The sequence below is a fragment of the Oncorhynchus mykiss genome, chromosome 10, assembly GCF_013265735.2.
Source record: "Oncorhynchus mykiss isolate Arlee chromosome 10, USDA_OmykA_1.1, whole genome shotgun sequence".
NCBI classification, from domain to species: domain Eukaryota; kingdom Metazoa; phylum Chordata; class Actinopteri; order Salmoniformes; family Salmonidae; genus Oncorhynchus; species Oncorhynchus mykiss.
The window spans coordinates 27,571,756-27,587,495 of NC_048574.1; the positions used below are offsets into that span (position 1 = coordinate 27,571,756).

Sequence of the window (15,740 nt, forward strand, 5' to 3'; positions counted from 1 at the left end):
ATTATCCAGCCCGGGAAGAAGAAAACACGACTACAGAGACTGATCATTTTATACAGACTAAGGCAAACTGTATTTGTACCTTGTTATAAAAACAAAAAATATGACTTAGTATTAGCACAATAGAGCATACCCTTACAACAAATAATGCAATATGTAAGTTAAAGCAAGATATTATTCTTGAAAAATTAGGCCACTGGTCAAGCTGTGCATTGTTTTTCCAACTTTCCCATGCCACGAGCAGCCTAGACATGGGCCAGCTATGGAATCTGCAAAAGACATTCACCAGCCAAGGGAGAAACTTCAATAAGGTGCAAGGAATGTTCCTCAAGTCTAAGTTGCCTAAAATACTGAAATAAATAAATACAATTGTATTCTAACCCCCAAACCATCCCTGCAATTCTATTTTAAAAGATGAAAGGCTCTATCTGTGACAAGCTTCATAAAAATTGACAAAATCCAATCAATTGACACCCAACAGTAAGAAAGTGGCAACTCTTAACACTTGTTGTCAATCACTCAGCCTAGTATCATAGAGTTAAACAGAATGAAAATAAAGTCACATTATCCAAGCCAAACTTAGAGACCTGTGTAACATGACATCAATAGCACAAAACAAGTAAAAAAATACTATCCACCTTGATCCACCTGACTGACACCCAGTAATAACATACTGTATTGTTTGGTCTGCCATAAAGCATTAATAGGCCTATACCAGAACAACCAAGCTGTCTGGACATACACTAATGTGTTATTTGTTCTGTTATAAAGCATTAATGGGCCTATAATGGAACAACCAAGCTGTCTGGACATACATTAATGTGTTGTCTGTTCTGTTATAAAGCATTAATGGGCCTATAATGGAAAAACCAAGCTGCCTGGACATACAGTAATGTGTTGTCTGTTCTGTTATAAAGCATTAATGGGCCTAAAATGGAAAAACCAAGCTGCCTGGACATACAGTAAGTAATGTGTTTTCTGTTCTGTTATAAAGCATTAATTGGCCTATCCCCAAAAGAACCAAGCTGGACATACATTTACAACACTACATTACTGTATTTCATTCTGAAAACCAAGTCATGGATTCACAAACATTGCACATAATCATTTTGATCCTGAGCCCTCTAAAACAAGAACTTGTAGCCTACTCTATGAAAAGGTAATTGAATGGACATATCAATCTGACATCTGTATAAATCTAATATTAATTAACTAAACAACACGGGGAACAAAAAAGAAAACAGAACTAACCTACGGGGGAGGTGACAATAGTGTCACTGCAGTTGTCCTTGATTAGAAAAGAATATTGTGTGGTTTCTTGGTTTAAGCTCCATGTAAGTGAAACAGTTGCCCTTAGGAAAAGGCACTTAAGCTGAATTTCTTTAATCCGTAGAAATACCATGTCATATAAAATGATCATATGAAACTTGAATGACTAATCTATGTCATGCTGCAAAAGAAGATGGAATTGTTGAAGCATATGTCAATATAATGGCAAATATACAGTATCATCAAAAATCTGCTAAATTCTCAACTCGAGACCATGGGACTAGAAGGTTCTATCTGCAAAAACACGATTGAGATAATTGGTATTTAAAATACCACAATTCATGTTGTTAATTTCGAAAGAATACAAGATAAAATTGCTGATACCATTCAAACCAATGAGAGTTTGGAACTTTGAGTACTATATAGGTAGAGAACATTGAACAAGACTATGTCAAAAACTCAATTTAGACAAAAATCGAGATAGAACTTTATAGCTCGAACTGCTTCTAACGCCAAAGACCCAAAGATGGATGTCACCACATACATGGCAAAAGTATATGGACACCTGCTCGTCAAACACCTCATTCCAAAATCATGGGCATTAACATGGAGTTGGTCCCACCTTTGCAGCTATAACAGCCTCCACTCTTCTAGAAAGGCTTTCCACTAGATGTTGGAACATTGCTGCGGGGACTTGCTTCCATTCAGCCACAAGAGCATTAGTGAGGACGGGCACTGATGTTGGGCAATTGGGCCTGGCTCGATGTCGGCGTTCCAATTCATCCCAAAGGTGTTTGATAGGGTTGAGGTCAGGGCTCTGTGCAGGCCAAATTCTTCCACACCAATCTCGACAAACCATTTCTGTATAGACTTTGCTTTGTGCAGGGGGCATTGTCATGCTGAAACAGGAATGGGCCGTCCCCAAACTGTTGCCACAAAGTTGGAAGCACAGAATTTTCTAGAATGTCATTGTACGCTATACATGAACATTTCCCCTTCACTGGAACTAAGGGGCTTAGCCCAAACCATGAAAAACAGCCCCAGACCATTATTCCTCCTCCACCAAACTTTACAGTTGGCACTATGCATTGCGGCAGGTAGCGTTCTCCTGGCAGCCGCCCAACCCATATGCATCCTTTAGACTGCCTGATGGTGAAGTGTGATTCATCCCTCCAGAGAACACGTTTCCACTGCTCCAGAGTCCAATGGTGGCGAGCTTTACACCACTCCAGCCAACACTTGGCATTGCGCATGGTGATGATCTTAGGCTTGTGTGTGGCAACTCGGCCATGGAAACCCATTTCATGAAGCTCCTAACGAACAGTTCTTGTGCTAACGTTGCGTCCAGAGGAAGTTTGGAACTCGGTAGCGAGTGTTGCAACTGAGGACAGACGATTTTTACATGCTTCAGCATTCGGTGGTCCCGTTCTATGAGCTTGTGTGGCCTACCACTTGTTTCCACTTCACAATAACAGCACTTACAAGTTGACCGGGGCAGCTCTAGCAGGGAAATTTGACAAAGTGACTTATTGGAAAGGTGGCATCCTATGATGGTTACGTTGAAAGTCACTGAGCTCTTCAGTACATGCCATTCTACTGCCAATGTTGGTCTATAGCGATTGCATGTCTGTGTGCTCGATTTTATACACCTGTCAGCAACGGGTGTGGCTGAAATGGCAGAATCCACTAATTTGAAGGTGTGTCCACATACTTTTGGCCATGTTGTGTATATGTCGTGTTCTTAGCTTTTTAAGTGTAAATTACTTTTAGCAGCACATTAAAAATGTTCCTTCATCTATAGAAACCCCTTCAGAGAGAAATTCTGGGGCAGTAAGATTTTACTTACAGGAAGCACATGCACCATTTTCAACTGCCAGATAAACATTTCCAGTTAAAAGAACATATGGGATCCATCAAGAGGAAACTGAAGTAAAATAACTTTATGCCCCTTTAATCTATTTGATTTTCAACTCTCTAATTTCCTTTGGGTCTCTAAAACTGTAATGGTAAAAAAATAATGACTTTCCAAAGCCATGCTGATCACAGACTGTTTAGCAAAGATCGACACTTACTGGTGTCTCTAATCTAGGACTTCTAAATCTTTACGGGAGAGTAAGTGACAGAAAATATAATGTATAAATCAAAGACCAGCATCAGTAACAAAATATACATTTACATGTAGCTATATACAGTACTTTAACAATATTTCCCCAGCTTGCATAATTGCATCCAGTTTCTCTCGCGACCAACAAAGTGGTTACCACAGAAACGCACAACGTAGAATGCATAACAGCATAAGTAGGAATGAAGACAAAGGGACAGACAACAATGGAATCACAATATGAGATTAACTTGACCCTTTTCTGAAAAACCTTGGCCGATCTACAAGGTTGGATGAGAACAAAAACTCCCAGAGTTTAACAAGTAAAAAATAAGAAGCAGCCAATGAGACCCTAGGTAAATACTGTTAAAAAAATGTCAACACAAAGGAAACATTGGTCACAACTATTGAGTTAGGAAACAGAAGCACAAAAGCCAGACTCCCTCCTTTCTATAAACTCAGCACTTCATAGGTTTCAGTTCTTGAAAAGGGAGAATAACACTGACTACCCCTATTCTCGCTCATCCTGAGGGACCAGGAAGGAGATCAGTTGGCATAACACGACAGGAGTCCGCCTCACAACTCAGACAGCAAGATCTTTTGTCCTCCTGCTTTACCACCATGTGATCTTGAACTCGTAGATGGGCCTCTTGCAGTAGTAGTGGTTGATGAGATGTTTGTCACAGACACCGATGCATTGCTGGTCGGCGGTGATGCCACGCTCCGCCAGGTCACTGACGATGCAGTGGAGCAGGTCGTAAACGTCCGCCACCGCCTCCCAGGGCCCGAACGACACGTCCACCTCACAGTGGTGCTCGAACAGCTTGGCCTCACTCTCCGTGCGCTCAAAGCGCAACGAATTGAAGAGCGGCCGCTCGTACGGCGTGATGGGCATCTCCTCCTTGTACACGCAAATCTTCAGCTTGGCGAAGCGAGCCTTCCTCTGCATGGCCCGCAGTTTGGCAATCTCCACGATGCGCTCCAGATTATCTGGAAACAAAACAAGGGATAACTAACTTCACTCCAGATCTAACTTTTCTAAAGGAGTTAATTGACACATTTCTACTTTATTGAAGTATAAACTTTGAATATAGAAATAACTTCAATAGTCAATGTCACATAAACTTAAGCATGTTGTTGCGACATTACTATCTGTAATAAGGTTGACCCAGTTAGATTCAGTGTGTGAGATTATTGTGTTGGTTACCCTTGTAGTAGGGCAGGAGGTCGAGGAAGGCCTGGCGGACTTTCTCTCCTGTGAGTGGCTGAGTGTCCTCCAGGCTGTCCAACAGGGGACCAATAGCATAGTATTGGGCCTCCCTGTGTACCGACCTCACACGATCCCTCTGAGGTAGTTCACCCTCGCGCAGGAAGTTCAGGATGTCCCTATACAAGGGACATGCAAACACACAAACACACGTGTTGTTTTTTGTTAAAATTGCATCCACTATCCTCAATCTGTTCATTCAATGGCAGTTTCATGTCAAAAGTGTTGTAGAATAAGGGACTGCCATGCTCATTCACTATTATTAGAATGTAATAAGCATTTTTTTGCTGCTGGCTATTTAAAGAGAGCTCACCCGAAATATGCCCCATCCCGGTCAATGAAGAAGCGACCTTCAGCATCACGTGGGATGTGATGGCGTCCACTAAACATGGCGGCGAGCATGGTGTCCTCATAGCGCCGTAAAGTGGACAGGCGGGTGGTGAAGTAGGTCCCACCCACGTTGAGAGAAATAACCTCAGGAAACTACAGGTGATTGGGTAAAAATCAGGAAAAAGTGCATTATCCAATTTGGAAAATCTGTGCATAAAATACAGTACATGTATTTTTGTTAAAAAAAATTGTATATATTTAATTAATATTGCATTCTTGACACCATAATCATATTATTATTTAGTATTACTTTTGTATAGCATTAGAGCAATATTCCTGTGACATGTACAATAAATAATTATAATGTCATTGTCTTTTGTTTCCCTCTATTCCTCCTCTGCAGTTGCTCCACAGTAACATAATAACACCAGCAATAACAGGATGGGATTACTGAGGATAATATTCTAATCACAGGGCAGATCTTGACAGGACACATTGGGCCCAACAACACAAGTGACGGTCACTGGACATGACACTGTAGGCAAGGGTTTCCCTCGACACGAGTAAAGAAGGTCAATCCCAGCGAGGGACTGTGACAGATAATAACAGCCATGTGATAAGAGCCAATTGGGACAAGGAGCCAGCCCTCTGTGTGGGTGGTGAACCAATCAGGGTAAAGATCACACTGGAAGAAGAACTGCATGGTTTATGCATCTCTTGCCTATGGAGATTTATTCGTGGCATATCATTTACAGAGGTGGAACGCGTGGGAAAGAAACGGTCGAAATAATGCTGAAATTCATAGACTAGGTGCAAAGATAAAGATGAGATTCTCAGCGATAGCGACGTTTGACAGTTCATATATCCATGGCCACCACTGCACTCACATCCTAAACCCATTTAATCCCCACAACGTTCCTAGAATAAACAACAACAAACGCCCATTTCGTCTTTACCTCTGGAGATGGAGATTCGTTAAAGGTGGTACGAAGAGACTTGCCTAGATTTAGGTTCGGTGCGGGGGTTGCTGGCTTTCGGAAATCATCCTCCGCAGAGTCCGAACTCGACATTGCATCGCCTGGTTTATCAATCTCATTTGCGGCCGAGAATACCACCATCACTCTCGGCTGAGGGAGCGCTCGCCTCTCCTGAGCGAACCTCCTTACCCGTGAAGGAGCCACGGGTAACGGGCTGGAGTTGTTGAAAGAGAGCGGCGGTCGTTCTCCGTTAGAAGCCTCGTCGGATCCATAATGCTGCATGCACACACACCAGGTCTGCGAGTGTGAGTCAGGTGAACTCAAACCAATCCAATCGCCAAGGATAAAGCACAATCCACGTTTTCTTGTGAGGGGACAACACTGTCATCAACCTAGGTTGGGACCTGTCAGTTGATAGGGACGGACACTTACAATATGGTATGAGCTAGTCTACCTGATCTACTTTTCTTGAACTCCTACTAACGCTCTCTGACATATTGCAATAAGGTAGCTTGGAGAAGCCCACGTTGCGCACAGCGAGAACCTCAAACTGCTACGCCCACGGAACGTCTGTTCTGTGGGCTACTCTATCCTACAGTGGGTTGCTTAGCCTACGTTAAATTCGTAGCGTATATCCTTTCAAGGATTCATAAAATGCGTAAATTACGGTATACACAGAGACTAACCAATGGCAAACGTCATTTTATACAGAAAACAACACAAACCTTTAAAAATGTATTTGACATAGCCTACGAATAATATTAGCCCAACAAGAAATGTGTGTAGATCAAATGTTCCAGTCTCCAGATAGCTCGACAAATTATAAAATGCTGCTACAATGTAAACCTCATACTAACCGTGATAATATTCACAGTTCATATTGGCCTTGCATCACTAGGTTACTTAGCTATGGGTCTATAGTTACTTTTTGCTTAGGCCTACATTAGAGGCGCAGTCTTGGCCATAGACTTTACGTCTCAGATGGGTTGGACATTGCACCCGGTCTTTTAAATCGTGTATTTTTATTGTACATTTATGATTAAGCAATACTTTACTTCATTCAGGCTATAAAACGAGGCTAAATGTGTTAGATAGCCCTGTCCATTTATTTTAGAGGTCAATAAGCCTACAGCTCCGCATAAGCCAACTCTCCCTTGATTCTGTAGTGACAAGATGCACATTAGATAATGCAAATTCTGCATTTTTATCTGGCTTGTGTATTATTTAGCGGTCAGCTGTGTAGCCCACTTTCAGTTTCACATTCACTTGGCTTTTGCGCAAGTGTGTGCGCAAAATCATGAAATATGTACCGGCACTGTATGTAGGTCTTTGTGCGGTGCCGAAGGTTGCTGTCAGAAAAGTCTGTTTATTTTCTCAGCTTTAATTATTATAGTTATAGTATACAGGATACACTGATCTGCAATACACCTACGGATAAGGAACAATACAGTTTGGGCTACACGAGCGTAAAGATAATCAGGAAAGTTACATGATACTTTTGTTCTTCCTCTGCTGAGTGATGGCAGGTAAAAATACCGTGAAATAGTGTATCCGTGTCACATTGGATTGTCATAGGCCAGCAGAGCAGACAGTATTGTATCATGAGCAAGTTTGTTATTCTTCCTAACTAATTTCAAGAGGGCCCCTTTACTACAATGTATAAAGGCTATATGCGTTTACAAATATAGTATATATATTTATTTACCGGTTGAAAGGTGTGAGAACTGGGCCATAATAAATCTGCAAAACACCATGTACTCTCCTTACCCTCGTTTTATTCAGCCTCTGCCCAATTCTGTGTGTGTATTTGTGTTTAAAGTGGCATTTTGATGGCACAGAAATGACCAGGCATTTACAAAATGTATGTTAAATGGTAATTATACAAGAGCCTATGAATTAATTGTTTTGTTGAGATAAATTCAAATAAGCATCACTACGCACAGTTGATGTAATTGAAAGTAGGTCTACCCATTGCTACAGTGCTTTCGAAAAATATTCAGACCCCTTGACTTTTTCTATATTTTGTTACGTTACAGCCTTATTTTAATTTTTTAAAATTTTAAATCCTCAATCTACACACAATACCACATAATGACAAAGCGAAAACAGGTTAAGACATTTTTGCAAATGTATTAAAAATAAAAAGCAGAAATACCTTATTCACATAAGTATTCAGACCCTTTGCTATGAGACTCGAAATTGAGCTTACTGCCAAAGGTGCTTCAACAAAGTACTGAGTAAAGGGTCTGAATACTTATGTAAAAGTGAAATTTCAGTAAACATGTTTTTATACATTTGCAAACATTTCTAAAAACCTGTTTTTGCTTTGTTATTATGGGCTATTGTCTGTACATTGATGAGGGAAACAATTATTTAATCCATTTTAGAATAAGGCTGTAACAACAAAATGTGGAAAAAGTCAAGGGGTCTGAATACTTTCCCGAATACACTGAATAATTTACTGGTTAATACCAATTAAATGCAGTGTAAACAGATCAAACCTAGCAGCTGCATGGAGTGAGGACCAGATTCATTGAAAATGCATCTACGGTCGTTCTGGACCAACTGATGGATGACCTCTTGGAAGACAAGGTGCTGAACAATGGAGAGATATAGGGGATAAAGGAGAAGTACAAGCAGAGGGCGGATAAGGCTCACCAACTTATTGATAGTGTGCGTAGGAAAGGCAACATAGCCAGTGAGATGTTTCTCATACGACTCCAGGAACGAGACAACAATGTCTACAGCGAGCTAGGCTTGACCCCCAGGTCTACCTAATAAGGATGAGAGAACAAGGTTAGTCTGACATTTGACCCCTCACTTGGGGAGAAACCAGAGAAACCTTGGCTGCAATATAGTTATTTTGACTTTTTATTTTTTATCTCCACAGGGTCCAACTCTTGTCCCTCTCCTGAAATACCTGAATGTGCCACCCAATACACAGAAGCTGTTACTTCACACATGCCTTTTGGCCAAGGATTCTTAATTAAATGTCTTGATTTACTGTATTTTCAAACAAATGAAATATCACAATTTTTCTACCAAAATGTTAGAATCTAATAAATACTTTTATTTACTATTACGTATTGGACCATTTTGGCCCACATTCTAGCATCAAATATTAGATGAATAATGAAAGATATCTCAAACAAATCCAGAGATCAGTACCAGAGGGGCATATAGCCATATATATAGTGCATTCGGAAAAGTATTCATACCTCTTGACTTTAAAAATAACGTTACAGCCTTATTCTAAAATGGATTAAATAAAACATTTTCCTCATCTACACACAATACCATATACTGACGAAGTGAAAACAGGATTTTAGAAAATGTTGCAAATATATAAATTAAAAACAGAAATACACAAGTATTCAGACCCTTTGCTAGGAGACTCAAAAGTGAGCTCAGGTGCATCCTGTTTCCATTGATCCTCCTTGAGATGTTTCTACAACTTGATTGGAGTCCACCTGTGGTAAATTCAATTGATTTGACATGATTTGGAAAGGCACATACCTATTTACATAAGGTCCCACAGTTGACAGTGCATGTCAGAGTAAAAACCAAGCCATGAGGTTGAAGGAATTGTCCATAGAGCTACGAGACAGGATTGTGTCAAGGCACAGATCTGGGAAAGGGGACCAAAACATTTCTGCAGCATTGAAGGTTTCCAAGAACACAGTGGCCTCCATCATTCTTAAATGGAAGAAGTTTGGAACCACCAAGACTCTTCCTAGAGCTGGACCGCCTGGCGAAACTGAGCAATCGGGGGAGAAGGGCTTTGGTCAGGGAGTTGACCAAGACCACTCTGACAGAGCTCCAGAGTACTTCTGTGGAGATGGAGAACCTTCCAGAAGAACATACATCTCTGAAACACTCCACCAATCAGGCCTTTATGGTAAAGTGGGCAGACGGAAGCCACTCCTTAGTAAAGGCACATGACAGCCCGCTTGGAGTTTGCCAAAAGGCACCTAATGGACTCTGGCCATGAGAAACAAGATTCTTCTAATGAAACCAGGATTGAACTCTTTGGCCTGAATGCCAAGTGTCACATCTGGAGGAAACCTGGCACCATCCCTACAGTGAAGCATAGTGGTGGCAACATCATGCTGTGGGGATGTTTTTCAGTGGCAGGGACTGGGAGACTTGACAGGATCGAGGGAAAGATGAACAGAGCAAAGTACAGAGAGCTCCTTGACGAAAACCTGCTCCAGAGTGCTCAGGACCTCAGACTGGGGCGAAGGTTTACCTTTCAACAGAACAACGACCCTAAGCACACAGCCAAGACAATGCAGGAGTAGCTTCGGGACAAGTCTCTGAATGTCATTGAGTGGTTGAACCCTATCTAACATTTCTGTAGAGACCTGAAAATAGCTGCACATCAACGCTCTCCATCCAACCTGACAGAGCTTGAGAGGATCTACAGACAATGGGAAAAACACCCAAAATACAGGTGTGCCAAGCTTTTAGTGTCATACCCAAGAAGACTCGAAGCTGTAATCGCTGCCAAAGGTGCTTCAACAAAGTACTGAGTAAAGGGTCTGAGTACTTATGTAAATGTGACAAAATCTCCCCCCAAAAGTTATTTTGCTTTGTCATTATGCTGTATTGTATGTAGATTGATAAGGATCATGATTTTAAATCCATTTTAGAATAAGGCTGTAAAAAAGTCAAGGGGGCTGAATACTTTCCGAATACACTGTACATGCTAGCTGGAGCCCCAGACATGTCTGATTACAACGTCAGATCTACTCCTTGGATCTTTGACAAGAGGAAACATTCTCCAGTCTTACTGATGAATGATGCTCATTAATGCAGAACCATTAGGCTAGAAGTAGACAGTATGAGGGAAGCCACGCTAACAAAGAACTTCCCCTGCTTCCCCTCACTCCTATTCATAATTGACACAAACATGCTTTTTGCAGAGGAAAAACATAATCCAGCCTTAGAACCCAGATTCTCCTGGCTAGTGGAATTGATTGAATAGCATCATCAGCGTGTGCAGTGAAGTTGGTTGACGCTGATCCCGCCAGAGGACTGCTGGGTGCAGTACAGTGACGATGCACTGGTGGATTCCCCACCAAGGCCTTCTGTTTTTTTGTTGACCTAATTATTCAGTGCAGACAACCTCTCTATTGCAAGGAAATGTTCCCCTGTGTTCTTAGCCAGATGGAACATACTGTTTTAAAGAGGTGACAGGAAGTGTATCAAAATATGGAACAGAAATTAAATAATTAACACTTTAGTAAAAATTATATACCAGTGGTGCCCGAAATTGACACTCCTGATAAAGATGAGCAAAAAAGTCTGTGTAAAATAAATAATTCAAATACTGAGCTATATTGTACGTGGCCAACAAGCTCTATTTTTCTGTAATCTGACCATAGCACTGGTTCCAATCCAAGTACCAATGCTGTTTAGAGAACTCCAGGCGTTTACATTTGTTGTATGATATGAAAATAGAGCTCTTTGGCAGCCCTTTGGCCCTGCAAACCAGTGGTGGGTTTGACGTAGAAATAAGGACACATAAGCTGAAAAGAACCCCATACCTACTGTAAATATGGTGGTGGACCTTTGATGTTATGGGGCTATTTTGCTTCCACTGGTCCCTAGCCCTCACCCTCTGATCCAACAGGTCCCAGACGTGCTCAATGGGATTGAGATCCCGGGCTCTTTGCTGGCCATGGCAGGACACTGAACACTGGCTTTCCTGTCTTGTAGGAAATCATGCACAGAACGAGTAGTATGGCTGGTGGCATTCTCATGTCAGGATGAGCCTGCAGGAAGGGTACCACATGACAGAGGAGGATGTCTTCCCTGTAACGCAGTGTTGAGATTGCCTGCAATGACAACAAGTTCAGTTTGATGATGCTGTGACACACCGCCCCAGACCATGATGGACCCTCCACCTCCAAATCGATCCTGCTCCAGCGTACAGGCCTTGGTGTAACTCTCATTCCTTCGACGATGAACGCGAATCCGACCATCACCCCTGGTGAGACAAAACCGTGACTCGTCAGTGAAGACAAAAAGAGCACTTTTTGCCAGTCCTGTATGGTCCAGCGACGGGTTTGTGCCCATAGGCAACGTTGTTGCCGGTGATGTCTGGTGAGGACCTGCCTTACAACGGGCCTACAAGCCCTCAGTCCAGCCTCTCTCAGCCTAGTGCGGACAGTCTCTGAGCACTGACGGAGGGATGTGTGTTCCTGGTGTAACTCGGACAGGTACAGGATGGCAACAACAACTGTCCTGCAGGTGTGATGTTCGGATGTACCGATCCTATGCAGGTGTTGTTATACGTGGTCTGCCACTGCGAGGACTGTCAGCTGTCCGTACAATCTCCCTGTAGCGCTGTCTTTGGCGTCTCACAGTACGGACATTGCAATTTATTGCCCTGGCCACATCTGCAGCCCTCATGCCTCCTTGCAGCATGCCTAAGGCACGCTCACGCAGATAAGCAGGGACCCTGGGCATCTTTCTTTTGGTGTTTTTCAGAGTCAGTAGAAAGGACACTAAAGAGGCCTAAGTTTTCGTAACTATGACCTTAATTGCCTCCCATCTATAAGCTGTTAGTGTCTTAATGACAGTTCCATGTTCATTAATTGTTTATGGTTCATTGAACAAGCATGAGAAACAGTGTTCAAACCCTTTACAATGTAGATTTGTGAAGTTACTTGGATTTTTACAAATTATCTTTGAAAGACAGGGTCCTGAAAAAGGGGTGTTTATTTTTTTGCTGCGTTTGTGATATAAGTGCATTGTAACGTAAAATATGACCAACACAAATTACTTTTTAGCTTTATGCATTAACATGTTTCATGTGAATTTAACTGAACTTGTTTTTAAATCATCTTTATCTCAAATATGATTCCCTTTTGAATTTTAAGGGGAACCCTTTTAATCTTTGAATCAGATAATAAAAGCCCTCATGTTTCACATAACATACTGGCAGCGTACATGCACAGTGATTAATGTGAACACCACAGTGTCAGTTCACTGTGTGATTAATGTGAACACCACAGTGTCAGTTCACAGCATGCCCTAATGAAAAATGTTAACTTCAAAGACAGAGTTAACGCCCTAGAAAAATAATTCCTCTATGGTTGACAAACAGTGACAAAACAGGTCTGACTCGAATGCTGCTTTCTATTTTCTCATCTGATTGCACCTCGTGAACAGCAACAGACAAATGATTTTCAGGCAAGTCATTACTCTGTCAGCTATTATCTTCACTAGCATATAAACAAATGCAATCTTCTTGTCTAGGCCTACTACTGTTCTTAGCCTACTCTGGGCCCTAAAGGCCACATTTACTGAGTGATTTTTTTCAGTTAAGGATAACAGACAAAAGAAAAAAAGTTAAAACATGCCTTAATTTACAATTACAATAATAACCTATTGCTTCAAATCTATTGCTAAAATAAGCTACCTGCTGCCTTTGGTGATGCAGGTAGCCTAGCGGTTAGAGAGTCCAAATCCTGGGTCATACGGGAAAAATCTGTCAGGAAGTAAGATCTCATTGCCTGCCGTTGTGCCCCTTGAGCAAGAGACTTAACCCCCCACAACTACAGCTCCCCAGGCGCCCAGTGTGGCAGCCCCCCACACCTCTCCAAAACCTGTATGTGTATGTGTGTCTTTCGGAGGGGTTGGATTAAAATGGAAGCTCAATTTCGGTTGGACCTTGTGTGCAATTGATCAATAAAAGTGATCTTAATTTAAATCACTTAAAAATCTATTATGAATTTTCTACTTTGTGTGTTATTCCTTCTGATGCAAACATTGCACCTACTATGTCTGTAGTCAATGACAACTACAGCATCTTTTCACAGTTTCTCTCCCAACCCTGTACCAGGGTACCTTCTCCCTTACAATTGCAGTGCTATATAAAGACTAGCTGAACACAAGGAAGATATCCAGTGTGTTACAGAGGGAGAAAAAGAACAAACAGGTCACAGTGAGTTATTCCCACAGTTCCCATGGCTGCCGGGAGCGGAACTGAGGAGTGATAGCACAATGACAACCAAGTGTCAGTGAAAGTGTGTGTGTGTGTGTGGCACGCACGCACGCACGCACGCACACACACACACACACGACCAAATCAGAGTGCAGGGTTATGATGATGTAATTATGAAGAGACCATCAGAGATGTCATCGTGAAGGAACCAGTCAGAGAGCAGAGTTAAGACGATTTCACATCCATAAATACTTCCAAGACGAGCAAGCACACACTTTCTTTAGAAAATGTCATTTTCTAGTTATAGATATATACATTGGCTTGCGAAAGTATACATCCCCCTTGGCATTTTTCCTATTTTGTTGCCTTACAACCTGGAATTAAAATAGATTTTTTTGGGGGGGGGGTTGTATCATTTGATTTACACAACATGCCTACCACTTTGAAAAGTCACAATAAAAAATATTTTTCAACAAACAAGAAATTAGACAAAAAAACGGAAAACTTGAGTGTGCATAACTATTCCCCCTCCCAAAATCAATACTTTCAGGTATGTCTCTATAAGCTTGGCACATCTAGCCACTGGGACTTTTGCCATTCTTCAAGGCAAAACTGCTCCAGCTCCTTCAAGTTGGATGGGTTCCTGCTCGTGTACAGCAATCTTTAAGTCAAACCACAGATTCTCAATTGGATTGAGGTCTGGGCTTTGACTAGGCCATTCTAAGACATTCAAATGTTTCCCCATAAACCACTTGAGTGTTGCTTTAGCAGTATGCTTAGTGTCATTGTCTTTCTGGAAGGTGAACCTCCGTCCCAGTCTTAAATCTCTAGAAGACTGAAACAGGTTTCCCCTCAAGAATTTCCCTGTATTTAGCGCCATCCATCATTCCTTCAATTCTGACCAGTTTCCCAGTCCCTGCCGATGAAAAACATCCCCACAGCAGGATGGTGTTTTCGGGTTAATGGGAGGTGTTGGGTTTGCGCCATACAGTGTTTTCCTTGATGGCCAAAAAGCTAAATTTTAGTCTCATCTGACCAGAGTACCTTCTTCCATATGTTTGTGGAGTCTCCCACATGCCTTTTGGTGACCACCAAATGTATTTGCTTATTTTTTCTTTAAGCAATGGCTTTTTTTCTGGCCACTCTTCTGTAAAGCCCAGCTCTGTGGAGTGTATGGCTTAAAGTGGTCCTATGGACAGGTACTCCAATCTCCGCTGTGGAGCTTTACAGCTCCTTCGAGGTTATCTTTGGTCTTTTTGTTGCCTCTCTGTTTGAGGGTGTTTGTGTGTGTGTGTATGTATGTGTCTTAGGGTGTTTGTGTGTGCGCATGTGTCTGAAGGTGTTTGTGTGTGTGTGTGTGTGTGTGTGTGTGTGTGTGTCTGAGGGTGTTTGTGTGTGTGTGTATATATATATGTGTCTGAGGGTGTTTGTGTGTGTGTGTGTATACAGTGGGGCAAAAAAGTATTTAGTCAGCCACAAATTGTGCAAGTTCTCCCACTTAAAAAGATGAGAGGCCTGTAATTTTCATCATAGGTACACTTCAACTATGACAGACAAAATGAGAAGGAAAAAAAATCCAGAAATCACATTGTAGGATTTTTAATGAATTTATTTGCAAATGATGGTGGAAAATAAGTATTTGTTATTGTCAGAACTACTACTAACCATATTACAAACACAGTTATGTGCAACAGGTAAATCACACACATGGGCATGCTTATACTGACAAAGCTAGGAAATACACACATGCAGCAACATTTCCCAGCTTTAGGCACACAGATGCATTTCGAAAGTATTGGAATAGGGTTTTATTCCCTTTATGTGAGCTCTGTATTGGAGTCATTC

The 15,740-nt window shown here is 41.7% G+C and overlaps 1 protein-coding gene across 1 annotated transcript; it reads right to left on the reverse strand.

The window, feature by feature from the left end:
* Positions 1–2,871: 2,871 nt before the first annotated feature.
* kctd7 (potassium channel tetramerization domain containing 7) lies at positions 2,872–6,545 on the reverse strand. The gene is made up of 4 exons (XM_021617946.2): positions 5,921–6,545; positions 4,948–5,117; positions 4,575–4,753; positions 2,872–4,357 (listed from the first exon to the last, which is right to left on the reverse strand). The coding sequence occupies exons 1-4, from the start codon at positions 6,221–6,223 to the stop codon at positions 3,981–3,983; spliced, it is 1,029 nt and encodes a 342-aa protein (XP_021473621.1). The 5' UTR covers positions 6,224–6,545; the 3' UTR covers positions 2,872–3,980.
* Positions 6,546–15,740: the final 9,195 nt, after the last annotated feature.

What these genes read in the sequence shown, in the direction of transcription:
- kctd7 (XM_021617946.2), bottom strand. Translation starts at nt 6,223, where the DNA reads ATGCAGCATTATGGATCCGACGAGGCTTCTAACGGAGAACGACCGCCG. An exon ending in CGGGATGGGGCATATTTCGG is followed by an intron (nt 4,754 to 4,947) that starts GTGAGCTCTCTT and finishes TCCCTTGTATAG; the next exon opens with GGACATCCTGAACTTCCTGC. An exon ending in CCTCCTGCCCTACTACAAGG is followed by an intron (nt 4,358 to 4,574) that starts GTAACCAACACA and finishes TTTTGTTTCCAG; the next exon opens with ATAATCTGGAGCGCATCGTG.